The 14,154-nt window shown below is 32.0% G+C and overlaps 2 protein-coding genes across 4 annotated transcripts; one reads left to right on the plus strand and one right to left on the minus strand.

Moving 5' to 3' along the window:
- The first annotated feature begins 239 nt into the window (after positions 1–239).
- ASP5 (aspartate aminotransferase 5) lies at positions 240–4,797 on the plus strand. 3 transcript variants are annotated; one of them, XM_020380054.3, is made up of 12 exons: positions 240–378; positions 502–576; positions 646–714; positions 1,628–1,822; positions 1,971–2,009; positions 2,098–2,187; positions 2,319–2,427; positions 2,516–2,625; positions 3,020–3,163; positions 3,312–3,478; positions 3,929–4,193; positions 4,357–4,797. In XM_020380054.3, exons 2-12 carry the CDS (start codon positions 502–504, stop codon positions 4,486–4,488), a joined length of 1,395 nt encoding a protein of 464 aa, XP_020235643.1. In that variant the 5' UTR covers positions 240–378; the 3' UTR covers positions 4,489–4,797. The 3 variants fall into 3 exon arrangements, with proteins under 3 accessions (XP_020235643.1, XP_020235645.1, XP_020235644.1); XM_020380056.3 differs by having other exon boundaries at positions 248–308; XM_020380055.3 differs by lacking the exon at positions 240–378 and adding an exon at positions 379–397.
- A 445-nt stretch (positions 4,798–5,242) lies between these two features.
- On the minus strand, positions 5,243–12,579 carry LOC109815341 (putative receptor-like protein kinase At1g80640). The gene is made up of 10 exons (XM_020380051.3): positions 12,282–12,579; positions 11,656–11,826; positions 11,052–11,302; positions 10,828–10,960; positions 10,631–10,694; positions 10,147–10,243; positions 9,924–10,026; positions 8,985–9,103; positions 8,820–8,909; positions 5,243–5,733 (listed from the first exon to the last, which is right to left on the minus strand). The coding sequence occupies exons 1-10, from the start codon at positions 12,421–12,423 to the stop codon at positions 5,548–5,550; spliced, it is 1,356 nt and encodes a 451-aa protein (XP_020235640.1). The 5' UTR covers positions 12,424–12,579; the 3' UTR covers positions 5,243–5,547.
- Between the last annotated feature and the right edge of the window lie 1,575 nt (positions 12,580–14,154).

Raw genomic sequence — 14,154 nt, forward strand, 5'->3', positions numbered from 1 at the left:
AACAGTAAGAAATCTAGTTAGTACATATGGATGATGAAACTTAATCATTATGTATATATACTAATTATGTTGGAATTGTTGGTACCATAACATCATAATAACAAGAATAATAAATTGATTGATTTTTTTGTAATAAGTAATTTAAAATAGATATACTTAATTAATTAATTAAAAAAAAAATCTTACATTGAATCAAACTATAAATTAAACGATTGATAAAAATAAAAAGACCAATAAATTAAGCCGACGAAAACATGTGATGAACCTGCGAAGCCGTGACAATTTGTCGTTGGTGACAAATCAGTAAGGTTAGGCACTTTCACTTCGTTCTTGTCGCCCACTCTTTCCTTCTTTCCAAGTGATTCACACAAACCAAACGTACTTGTTCCATCTCATCGTACTCTCTACGCTATAATTCATTTTCATTTCAACCTCTTTTTGAATCAAATCATTGATCAATCTTTTACTCATAATTCTCTTTCATAACCGTTTCTCTTGCAGATGGCTTCTTCTTCTCTTCTCTCCCTAGCTTCGCACTCTCTCTCTCCCTCTTCTACGCGCGAAATCCTCAACAAGGTACCTCTTTTGGCCTCTTCCCACATTCTTTTGCGCGTTTTGATGATTACCCTTTTTTGATTCCGACAGGGAAAGCCCAAGATTGGAGGTAGCAATTTGAGATTTGACAGAGGACTCAACTTCTTCTCTAATTCAAGGGTATATATGTTCTAATGACTTAGCTTCTTTCTTACTTCAATTTTATTTATTTATTTATTTTTGTTTGGCTTTGCCTTTGGTTGGGTCCACTGTGATTTCATTTCATATTACTTTACGATCTATTGGGTAGGACTAGTGGCAAACTAAGCGTTACTTATTCGTGTTCTTCGCTAACCACTTTCGATTGGGTTGTTAAATTAACATCACCTCTAGTATTTTTTAGAGTTTAATTTATATGCATGATGGTATAAAACATCTTTATACATACATTCAATAAGATTTGACTACTTTACCATGTCATCCCATGCATTAATATGCATAGTGATAAGATAAAATCTTACCTGTGGATGACGGCTGGCCTCAGGTATCCTTTACTTGAGACAATATGTTAAGAATCCTTTTTCGAGCCTCCTAAGAAATTAAGGAAGAAGGGAAATAGAAGCTACTTTTCTTGATTAATTCTCTATCCCTTCTACTAGAGTAATACAATGATTATATATAACATACTACTAGTAAGAGTGCACAACAGATTTCAGCAAGTCCTAACAAACTTGTATTCTAGAACATATTTCCTATTTCTTATTTTTAATAAAAGGCTAATAATGTTTCTTTTGGGCTTGCTAATAGAAGTTGGACTGTAACACGATCTTGCTCGTATCAGGTAGGACTATATATTGTATTTGTGTCTGTGTAGAGATGTTTTATAATGAGTGTATATAAATTAAACTTTTTTTAAAATAAAAATTCAAATTAGATCATGATTAATTATATTCCCATTTTTCATTTCATACTTGATGGAAGAACATTTTTGTAGTTGTAAGTAAAAGTAGTTAATGAGGATTAAGGAGTGTGAGGGTGTAAAAACTGTGTGTGTGCAAGTGTGCTAATACGATTTCTATCAAATTTGTTTCAGTCTGGTGGTCGGATCTCTATGACTGTTGCGGTTAATGTTTCTCAGTTTGAAGGCATTCCTATGGCTCCTCCTGATCCAATTCTTGGAGTTTCCGAGGCATTTAAAGCCGACACAAGTGATGTCAAGCTCAATCTTGGAGTTGGGGCATACAGAACGGAAGAACTACAGCCATATGTGCTTAATGTTGTTAAAAAGGTCTTTGTTCCATACTTGATGTGTTCTCTGTGATTTGAGTGTCCCCAGTTTGCTTGGTTCAATTCTCCTCATTGCTTCAGGTTCCCAAACCTAAGACTATTTTTGAATTCAGTTAATGTTGATTTAAATGAAATACTTGGTTTTTTAGGCAGAGAATCTTATGCTGGAGAGAGGGGATAACAAAGAGGTAATTTTCTTTACATCATGTGTCTTTATGTGTGGTGTGGAGCCATTGGTCTTTAGGATATTGACTGTGATTTAACTTATAAGTGCAGTATCTCCCTATTGAGGGTTTGGCTGCCTTTAATAAGGCAACTGCAGAGTTGTTACTCGGAGCAGACAACCCAGCAATCAAACAGCAAAGAGTATGTAGTTGATTTAAAAAATATAGATGTTTTGAAGAACTTTATGTTTTATTGATCATGATTGAGTAGAAAGTAGAAACAACAAATGGAAAGTTATTTTTTTTCTACTTACATTATTCAGTTGCACCCAGGTTGCCACTGTCCAAGGTCTTTCTGGAACTGGATCTCTGCGACTAGGTGCAGCTCTGATAGAACGATATTTTCCTGGGGCAAAAGTTTTGATATCAGCTCCTACCTGGGGTGTGCATTTTACCGCTTACTCTGTTTAAATTTGTTGTGATATTTGTTGGGGAGATCATGTAACCTGGGTGACACTATTGTCTTACAGGTAACCACAAGAATATTTTCAATGATGCTAGAGTCCCATGGTCTGAGTACCGATATTACGATCCCAAGACAGTTGGCTTGGATTTTGAGGGCATGATTGAAGATATAAAGGTTACATCTTGATTCAGAATTTAAAAAAGTGAAATGATCTATGAACAGTGTTGTGTTTAACTGCTTTTTTTGAACTAGAAACCAATATGCAAGAATGTTTTTATTTTGGTATTTTTCCTCTTGACCTTTCATTGTTGGTCTCAACACTAGTTAACTTTTCTCAAAGTGCATGTTTTCAAAAATATATTTCACTTGAAATGCAATTTGTTTTGAGTAACATGCCATTGCAGTGTGATGATATTCTCAAAGCTTAATTGATTTGGTGATTGTAAATTTGTGTCTTGTTATACAAAGGAATACCTGTAGAAACATAAATTTTTATTTAGTTTAAAGATTACTTCAACTCAATATAAGATTCAACTCTGCCTAATTTTACATTTCTATGTTTTTACAGTCAGCTCCAGAAGGATCTTTTGTGGTACTTCATGGATGTGCTCATAACCCTACTGGTATTGATCCAACACCTGAACAGTGGGAAAAAATAGCTGATGTAATTCAAGAAAAGAACCACATTCCCTTTTTTGATGTTGCTTACCAGGTACCAATCTTTGGGTAAATGAGCTATTTTTTTAGTAAATTTCTGAAATAGCTTATTTAAAAAACCATTAACATATTTGGAATCATGACATAATCTTTGAAGACCTGGAACCTATTTTGCAACATGCTGAACTCCTCATTAATTTTAGGGGTTTGCTAGTGGAAGCCTTGATGAAGATGCAGCTTCTGTGAGACTGTTTGTGGCATGTGGCATGGAGGTTCTAGTGGCTCAGTCATACAGCAAAAACCTTGGTCTCTATGCTGAAAGGATTGGAGCAATCAATGTGATTTCATCATCGCCAGAATCTGCAGCAAGGTATGGTAAATTAAGTCTTCCATTATTTCTGATATCTTAAGTTGAATGGACAAGTCTGAGAAAAAGATTGAATCTGTCTGCTTCCTTCCTGTGCATTTTTATTCCTTTTGAAGAAAAGAGACGGATCATTTTATTAAGTACATATAGTGGGAAATAGTTGCAATCCGATACTATATTAATGACACTGTCTTAAGTCTTAACTAACATCGTGACAAAAAGCTCAAGTTCTGTTTTAAGAAATAAGGCATTTGAACCACTAAAGTTGGCCTAGTGGTGATAGGGGATTGGAGTAGATACATGAGGACTTAATTCTATCTTCATTGCCACCATTGCGTACTGGAAAAAGAAGAAAGATGACATCTTAGATTCAACTTGATAAGGGATTCAGTGTAATATATGTCTCAGTAAAAGTTGTGTCTTGATTAACAATGTGGTAACCGTGCATTTCAGGGTAAAGAGCCAGTTGAAAAGGCTTGCACGACCAATGTACTCTAATCCACCTGTACATGGAGCTAGGATTGTTGCTGATGTTGTTGGGAACCCTGCTCTCTTTAATGAATGGAAAGCAGAGATGGAAATGATGGCCGGAAGGATAAAGAATGTCAGGCAGCAGCTATATGATAGCATTACTTCAAAAGACAAGAGTGGAAAAGATTGGTCATTCATACTTAGGCAGATAGGCATGTTCTCATTCACCGGCTTGAACAAGAACCAGGTAATTAAATTGACTCCTGTCATGACTTCTTGCATATGATCAACTTGTGGCTTGTATACACTTTGTTGAGCCCTATTACATCGACTCTACCTATATAATATTGATTTTACTGTATTGCAATATTGACTGTGTTGTTCTTAAATGATATCTTGTGTCTGATCAGAGTGACAACATGACAAATAAGTGGCATGTATACATGACAAAGGATGGAAGGATTTCCTTGGCAGGATTGTCGTTGGCCAAATGTGAATACCTTGCGGATGCTATTATTGATTCATACCATAATGTCAGCTGAAACTCAATGAGATATGCTGAAGAGCCAATATTATATTTTTGGCGAGTATTATACCCAATCGGAGTGATTGGCATAGATGAAAATAATTAATTTATGTATGCATTAATTGTCATACATATGTACCTCAGTCCCTTAGGAAATTTTGTAACCTTTGAATCAAATAAACTCAAAATGTATCAGAGGCATAACGAGTCAGCTTCTCAGACTTAAAGCTAGTCGAACCAAAGTATTGATGCACAGTGAGTATGTTTCTCATTTTATGTGGGTAAGGTTGAATAAAACATGGTAACAATATTTTTGTTGGCTGTACTTGTACGTGCTTCAGTGGTTGGTCAGTATTTTTTTTTCCTTTTATTAAATCGCGCTTCCAATGTGGTCGCATCATTTATATTGATAAAATAAACCATGAGAGTGCACCCTTGTCATTTATTGTACTTCAGAAGAACCAAGAACGTAAAATATTTGACTATATATATATGGTTTGCCAACTTGAACCAATAAAATAAAGGCAAGAATAGCCAAATACAAATTAGTCTGACATATTCTTTTAAATTTACTGTGTTGTTAGCTGAAGTTTATTAGAAAATGCAAAATCATAAGTGAAACTAATTTATAACCAGTGAAAGTCACGTTATTATGCGAGTTCAATAAAGTTTCAATCATCGATAGTGTATACTGGAACGCATTGCTTGTATTTTTCTAAAATTTACGTACGAATTTGTTGTAGTCTGGTTTGCTAAATACGATTTGCTGATTGCTGATAAAGGAGGGAAGGAAAGACAATGAGATCCTCTCTGAACAATTCAATGTTCCACAATATCACCACTCTATACACAATAGTGAAATCAATTTCCTCGCATTTATCATTAACAATCCAATGGTCCTCTACACCACTTATGCCTACTCTGTCCTCAAATTCTCTGTTTCTAAGTCCTCTCAATCACTCCAGGGCTGCGTGCGTTTATTACAGTATAATTTGGAGCCCTGGTAAAGCCTCACTAGTTCGGTTTAGCATCACAAAAACATGTCCTGCATGGATTCTCACAGCGTGATGTTGTCTCAAACTGATTGTTGACTAGGATCCACAGGTGAGTCAACGGGTAAGACTTGCTGTGACTGTTGTGGAACTCTGAGTGTTCCTCCAAGCTCTACAGGCACAAGAGGGATGAGTGAGTGGAGAACATCTGCAATCAATGGACGGTAACTTGGCTCTGGTTGCACGCATAGAACGGCCACAGCAGCAACCTACAAAGTACAAAATCAAGGTTGCACAGTTCAGAATATTATCATAATACAATACTTAATCGTATTTTTGTCATTCATGTTTCACAATTTCGCTAATTGCAACCAAATTTCTGAATTTGCACATTTTATTGCCTAATTTTTTTAAATAAAATTCACACATTTTTTCACCTAGTTAATTGACATTTGATGTCAATAGTTGACTATTACATGACATATTGATTGCTGATGTTACACATTATAACATAATATTATTTATATGTTACATATCAATTGTTTACGTTTCATGTCAATAATCAATGTGTTATACCAATAATTAATTAGGATTTTATAGGATTTTAAAAGACTTTTTTGGAGTAAAAAAATCCATTGGTATTCGATCAAGATTTTATGTCACTTAAAAATAATTCAGTGGTATTCAATCTGGATTTTCAAGATTTTTTAAAGAGTCCATTAAAATTCATTGGTATTCATTTGAGATTTTTTACAACTTAAAAACAATCCATTGGTATTCAAAAATATAAGGATTTTAAAGGATTGTTGTGCGAGGGGGATTTTGAAGGACTTTCTAGTGTTATCTATAAATACCAAATTCATAAAACAATCTCATCCAAACCCATCGGATTTTGAAGGATTATTTGAAGTGACTTTTCAAGAATTTTCAAGTGAGTTTTTCATCTTTTTTTTTATGCTCTTATCTTCTCCATTTTTTCTCTGGTAATAATACTGCACTATTATTCATTGCTCATATATAATATTGTAGTATTGTTCTCATCTCATTCCCCTATTTTGTGAAACTCCGATATGTAAATGATAGTGTCATTGATTTGCTCTATTTTTCTGTTCATTCTCTTTAATTGACTTGCTTTATTTTATTTTATTCTATGTAGTTGAATTTGTTCCTTTATATAACACAAAAAAAAATGCTTGAAATTTTAACTTTTAAGTGATAATTTTTTTTATAACACACGTCAAGAAAAGAAAAAGGTGAAAGATAAAATTGATATCATAATCTCTACAATATATAATATATAAGATGAATTTGTTAGGGTTTCTGTGAGTAGAATGAGATGAAAATGAATCTTAGTTGGGGGAAGAACCCTCTCAGCATAAAAATTGCAATTTCTCTCCTTCGCTTAAGTTTGTTACTCTTATCCCCCTTCTTTTACGACTCAACAATTATTTTATTTTTTTTACTATGAATTTTTCTTTTTATTTTTATATTGTAAAATTGGGACTTTTTATATTTTAAAAAAAGAAAATTAACATAAGATATTGCAGTATCTAATTTTTTAGGGTTTAGGCTTATTTTTTAAAAGAGGAAATATTGTTAAAATATTTGTTAGAATAATTTACATTTATAAATATTGTTAAAAATTATCATATAATATATAACTAAAATAATATATATATATATATATATATATATATATATTCTATATATCTAAATGCTTATTCTTTAAATAATAATAATAATTATATATAATAATAATAATTATTATACTAATATTATATATATTGCATATGTAATTAGGTAAATATTTTTTTGGTGGATTGTAGATTTCCTAATCGACGTCAATTTTTAGCTCCATTTCGAGGTGTAAGATATCATCTACAATATTTTGCAGGTCAGGGTAATGACCCTGAAAATGAGAAAAAATTGTTCAATCTTCGTCATGCATCTTTAAGGAATGTGATCGAGAAAATATTTGGTATTTTTAAATCAAGGTTCACAATTTTTAAGTCAGCACTTCCATTTTTATTTAAGACACAAGTAGAACTTGTGTTAGTATGTGCAACACTACATAATTTTTTACGTAAAGAATGTCGTTCTGATGAATTTCTAATTGAAGTGGTGGATAAACCTTCATCTTCAACGTTACCAGTTAATGAAGATCATACTTTTGAATCTATTATTCAAACCCAGAAGCAAGAGCGAAAAGACGCTAATGCTTGGAGGAATAGTATAGTTATAGATATATATGTGGGTGAATGCTATTTAAGAGGATAAGATATTATGGAGAATTATTATTATTATTATTTATCTAGATATTATTATTTTTTATTATTTTTGTCTTTGACTCTTTTTAAATTTGAATGTATGAAATTTTTTTTGAAATCTTATCAAATGTCAAAAACCCACGAAAATTCTACAAAATCCCACAGAATCCATTAAAATCCTGATTTAAAAGTCTTGCAGAATACATTAAAATCCTGATTTTAAGTCTTGTAGAATCCTGCAAAATCTTAAAAGTCATGAAAATCCTGCAAAGTCTTTTAAAATCCGCAGGATTTTTTTTAACTAAAAAAGTCCTTTAAAATCCTAATTCAATACACCCCTTAACTTATAAAATGATCAAATGATCAAATTCAAAAAGTTGTGTGATAAAAGTTGCCATTAAGTTTAATGTTAAAGGGAAAAATGCCAATAACTTGACACACTTTTCTTTTATTACTCTTTTCAAACTCACGTGGGTTCTACTAATTAGGAAAATGTATGGATCCCATTTCTAGTATCTTCAGTAGCTGCACCGTGTAGTAAAAAGAGAAAGACACAGCATCCTAGTCGCACCATTCAGTGAGGAAAGAAATACAGAATTCAAGTGAGATCCATTTATTTGGTGGGTCACACCTTATCCTATGTGTTTTTTTTCCTCTCTTCTGTGTAGCTGTAGAGGCTGGAGAGGATTAAAGTTTGAAAAGATCATTGAAAAGAATGCCTCTCAGAAGCTGTGTTGTTATCATTTCTATGTAACAAATGGATTGAAGAGGGACAGGGTATCATATCATAATTCATCAGGAATCTCTAATGACTAGATAATTCTATATAGTATCTTTCTATTAATCTTATTTTGAAAATGCAGAAAATATTTATATTATTTATGTTTTCAAGATGTTATTATACGTATTTAGTTTTCACTTGATACATTCTTCATATATCAATAGGAATTTAGGATTTAGGAGTATTAAGAAAAATCTTGTAAGACGGTACTCCTATATAGCTAACTCTCATGACTTATGATTGCCAAAAAGGGTAAGTAATAAACTGGAAAACACGTGAGTTCTGACTCGGAGGCACTCAAACAAACCTGGTATAAGTGCTTGAGGTCCATTGTATTCTTAATTACAGGATCCACAATGTTTGGAAGCTTAGATCTGTCTGTGAGCTGTGGCATGGCCTGCATACATCATAAATAGCAAGATGTCATTTCCCACACCAACCCAATTAATTTTTATCAAGAACCAAACAGTACCCATGTGACAATAGATTGGCATTGAGCTGGTGCTAGTTTTTCCACAGGCTTCTTTCCCAATAGAAGCTCCAGAAGCACGACTCCAAAAGCATACACATCACTTTTATCAGTCAATTTACCTGTAAAAATAATTAACATGAAACTTCCTTACTAAATAATTCAAAATTTTCGATATCTATCTCGCCATGTTTCAAGAAAATCCATGGAGAAGTGATCCATTTAATTTATACCTCATGATTAATATCTAGTACTTAAATTCACAGTCTCTTAATTATTAAAATAAAATAGCAATCCCTGCCAAATGATCAAAGTTTTCAACTGAATAATACAAAGCTATACTTCCAATGTTTCCCATCTTTCAGACAAGAATCAACTCAACTAGCTAAGAACAAGTTTAGTTCCCACCCTCAGGGCATTTATTATTATCATTATTATTTTTTTATCACTGACAAGAAGCAACTGGAGCAAACTGGGCATATGAGATTGTAACGTGTAACTGACAACATATTAATTTAATAAATCTACATAACTTGCCAGATCAGTTGGGCAGGTACTTTCCCAATAGAAGCACAAGGTGAAGGTGAATAAATAAAAAAATTATTACATAGTTCATAACCACTATAGATATGTTCCGACTCAACTAATCTCCACGTAACAAGCAAACAAATGTTATAATTTACAAAAATAAGATTAATAAAACTCGATTATATATCACATTAGATTATTTGAAACTATGATAGTCCTGAACCATATAATAATTTCTGGTATAGATCACATTTTCAAGTCCACCCTTTACATAATTAATGCATCAAGGGTCCAAAAAGACCGTTATCTTGGATCTGGTTTGTTGAAACCTTAAGGACACATTAAACATATAGTATAACAACTTGTCAGACCATTGCATATGCCATGAAATAATGTCAAGTTCAGTTGGCATACCATCTAAAAGATACTCCGGGGCTACGTACCCCAACGTGCCTGAAAGCTTGATGTTATTCTTATCTTGGGACCCATTTGTTATGGCAAGACCAAAATCAGAAAGCTGAATCCACCAGTAGGCGCACACAGAAAAAAAAACTTTGGTGAACACAATAAATGTGTGGTAGAAATAATAATAATAATAATATATGCAGCAAATTGAGCATGGTCTTTTTGTTTTTACCTTGGCATTGAACTTTGTATCTAAAAGAATATTAGAAGATTTCAGATCTCTATGGATCACCGCAGGATAACAGTGCTCATGCAGATATTTTAATCCCCTGCTTGACATTAATTAAATTGCATGTTAGCAAATAGACAATAAACCAAATAAAAAAATTGTTTACAATAAAATCTCTAATACACTTTGTTATATGTTGAAATTTATTGAGTTTAATGAAATTATAAGTAAGACTTATTAAATAAAGGGTGTGACTCATTATTTTATGACTTTTTTTTTAATGTACACGATTTACATAATATTTCAAAATTAATAATTAAAAATTAACATATATTTGAAAAATATGATTTTTGTTATTATTTTGTGACCCTTAATATATTTTAGTCAATAACAAAGGATACATGTTTGAAAAAAAATGTTGCTGATGTTGCTCCAAAACAAATAGGTAGATAGATAGAAAACAGATTTGGGAAGGTCACCTACTTACCTTGCTGTGTCAAGAGCAATCTTCATCCTCAAATGCCAAGTCAATGCTAAGCCATGAGAAGGTCCTTCACATGATCATTTTTTGGAAAATGAAAAAGATTAGTATTGTTTTTATAACAAATAGAATAGATTAATGATTTTATGATTGACCTCATTAGTCTTTTACTAGGTAATAAAGCATATAAAACGATGTTTTACCATGTAATTGAGTTTCCAATGATCCATTATGCATCAATTCATAGACAATAATTCTCGTATCATCATTACTGCTACAACCCAGTAGAGAAATTACATTTGGATGTTGAATTTTACTTAACAAATCCACCTCGTTCTGCAAATTCATCGAAGTCCAACTATTCAATATATTATTCAAAAATAAAATAAGAAGGCAGAAAAATGGATAAATTATTAATAGGAATTACCTCATATTCTTGCTCTGCATGTTGATTTTCACAGTGCAATTTCTTAACGGCAACATCCAAATTATCATCCAAATGAGCCTTGTAAACACATCCAAAACCACCCTCACCCAAGATGTTAATTTCCTTGAAATTGCCCGTGGCTTTTTCTATTTGCTTATAATCAATTACTGGACAAAATCCTTTCTTACCAACCAGCTTTATAGAGCTGAATTTACTCAAAAGTGGTGCTGAACCTAGCCCTTTCTCAGCATCTTCGGATTCAAAATACAGAATAAGGAGAAAAAACAAAACAAATTTCAGAAAATACCAAGGAAGTAAATTAAATGTCAAACTTTATTGACATCTCAAAATTGTGATTTGTGAAGCAAATCAGCAACCTAAAAGGTCATTTGGCCTGAGAAAATATGTTTTATTTTTGTTTTAAAAAATTTATATAGGAAATAAAAAAAAAAAAATTGTTTCCTGTTTTCACTTTTTTCGCTATAAACTTCAGAAAGTAGGAAACAAAGTGAGAGCAGAAAAGGTAAACAGAAAACGTTTTCTCAGACCAAATGCCTATGAGATTCTAAAAAATGGAATATTGAAAAAAGGGTAAAATAAAAACCTGATCTTTGACCCTTTTTGGTGTTGGGTTTTGAAGGGTACTTGCAGTAGTAAATCCAGACACACAACACACACAAAATGACTGCACCAAGTGAAGTGCTGGTTACGGCAATGGCAGTTACCATTTTCTTGTGTGAATCCATTTGTTGCTGTTCACCCCCCATCACAATTCCTGATCAAAATGCGGCTTATATAACAGTCAGCATCAAAAACATGGGGAAAAAATGTCTTATTTATTCAAATTTCAAACCATAAATGACTAGTTAACATAGTTTAAGCAAAAGGGTAGCATTCAAATCCACATAATAAATCATATTAGACCAAGACCAGAATTGAATTAAAAAGATAGTTACTATATATTATTATATGCATTAAGTGCTAGTCATGATTTTCAAATTTAAATTTGTTACTGTTGAGTACCAACTCCATCATGAGAAAGAAACAGACAGTGATAGAGACAACAAATGCATCAGAAACATAGGTAATGACATGGACACACACAATTGTCTTCGGTTTGAATCACCGAGAAAAGTTTCCACATTTAGTGTCTGACAATACCTCGAACAAGATTGCCTTGAATGAAAATATTTGTAAGAAGAAAAAATAAAGACACACAAAGAGAAGAACCTGGAGAGGAAGCAGACATTGAAGTGGAAAAGGGTGGAAATTGAGGTGAGGGAGCAAGAGGGTATGATGATGCAAGAATCCAAAAGGGTTTGGGGAGAATAAGGAGGAGCATGAGAAGCATAAGAAGAAGCTTCGTATTCATTGTTTCTTTCTAAGAAAACATGAAGATATAGATATAATAGATGTGTGGAGGTAAGGCTTTTGTGCCTGAAAAGGAAAACACACACAAACACACAACACACAACACACTCACTGAATGAAAGTGAATGTGTGTTTTGGATCTTTGAGGCTTGACCTCCTTTTTTAAACTTCCAAAAAACAATATTTGCTTTTAGTTATATCTTTTTTGAACCTTTTTATGAGCATTCTCTTTCTCGTTTTTTTTAATCTTCTTCTTTATTTAACTGTCTTTCTCTCCCACTTTCTCTGCAGAAGAAAAAGGGAGACAACAATGGATAGATGAAATTTAATTTTAAGGTGGGGGCAACTGTACGACAATCACGTGCACTCATGCATTGTTTCGGTTTAAGCATTTGCATTTCACCCAAAATCACCAAAGGGAAAAGTTGAAAGAAAGGAAGAAAAACATGTTCATCAAGTTTAGCTCTTCGTCCAAAATAGATTTTAAAATGATTCTTTTTAAAATTTATAATAACATTTTTTTAATATAAAATAAAATATTGTAGAGATGAGATTTGAAAAAATAATTATATTCTTATCTTTTAAAAATAGACCTTTTAAAATAAATTTTTAAAAATGTAAAAGTGATTTTTAAATTATAAAATCTTAAAAAAAAATATTTATTTTTTTATTATCATAAAGATGATAATTAAGAACTAATTTATATTAACAAGATGTGACTTCTACTAATCATATATTATTTTAACAAAAGGTGATTTTAAGTTATAAAATCTTCAAAAAAATCATATAAATATTAATATAAAATACGTTTTTTTAAAGGGATCTAAAATTAGGATTTTGTTGGCCTATCCTTACTCTGGTCATCATCAAGATAAATCTATTCATAATCTTTTGTATTCAAAATTATTTATTGAATTAGTTATTTAAGTTAATAAATAATAAATCCTATAAATTAATTAAAAAATATAAAGTTTGAGTAAAAAAATGAAGTATTTTTTTTTAGCTCCCTCCCACCATGTTAACATAATTACGATTGCAACTCTACACTACAAAAAGATCTAAATCATTTATTAAAGAACACACATGTCAACTTTTGTGTACTAACGAATCAAGCGATCTCGAAGGGTTGAAGGATTGAACCCGTATGTAATGTTTAGAATTTTTTTCTCAAATAATATTTTTTAAAAAAAAATTACCAAAAAAGTATCTATTACACATTATTTACTCAAATAGACTTTTTTACTGTTCACACTCAGAATTCGATTTCCGGAAAATCGAATTCTGAGTAGTGTAATTTCTTTTTTGTGCTTAGAATTCGGTTCCCGAGAAACCGAATTCTGAGTAGTGTTTAAATTTTTTTTTTTCGTTTTGGGCTTAGGAATACGTCAATTTTATAACTGGAACGAGCCGTTTTCCTTGGAAAACGGCCCGTTCTGCTTGGAACGGCCCGTTTTGATCTATTCATCATGTGTATATTTTTTATATGGAACGGGCCGTTTTGATTGCAGAACGGCCCGTTCTGAATCCAGTTTTCCTCTTCCTCAGAAACTAAAACGCAAAAAGATAAATAAATAAATAACACTGCTCAAAATTCGATTTTCCGGGAACCGAATTCTGAGTGTGAATAGTAAAGTGGTCTATTTGGGTAAATAATGTGTAATAGATATTTTTTTGGTAAATTTTTTTTTTAAATATTATTTGAGAAAAAAATTCTTAGCATTGTTATTTTTTT

Source organism: Cajanus cajan, chromosome 9 (genome assembly GCF_000230855.2).
Source record: "Cajanus cajan strain Asha chromosome 9, NIPB_CcT2T_4, whole genome shotgun sequence".
NCBI classification, from domain to species: domain Eukaryota; kingdom Viridiplantae; phylum Streptophyta; class Magnoliopsida; order Fabales; family Fabaceae; genus Cajanus; species Cajanus cajan.

Excerpts from the sequence above, each read along its gene's own strand:
- ASP5 (XM_020380054.3), top strand. The coding sequence starts at position 502 with ATGGCTTCTTCTTCTCTTCTCTCCCTAGCTTCGCACTCTCTCTCTCCC. Across the intron at positions 1,823-1,970 it reads TGCTTAATGTTGTTAAAAAG|GCAGAGAATCTTATGCTGGA; the intron begins GTCTTTGTTCCA and ends TTGGTTTTTTAG. Across the intron at positions 2,188-2,318 it reads CAGCAATCAAACAGCAAAGA|GTTGCCACTGTCCAAGGTCT; the intron begins GTATGTAGTTGA and ends AGTTGCACCCAG.
- LOC109815341 (XM_020380051.3), bottom strand. The coding sequence starts at position 12,423 with ATGAATACGAAGCTTCTTCTTATGCTTCTCATGCTCCTCCTTATTCTC. Across the intron at positions 10,244-10,630 it reads ATTGCTCTTGACACAGCAAG|GGGATTAAAATATCTGCATG; the intron begins GTAAGTAGGTGA and ends AATGTCAAGCAG. Across the intron at positions 9,104-9,923 it reads CCCGGAGTATCTTTTAGATG|GTAAATTGACTGATAAAAGT; the intron begins GTATGCCAACTG and ends TTATTTTTACAG.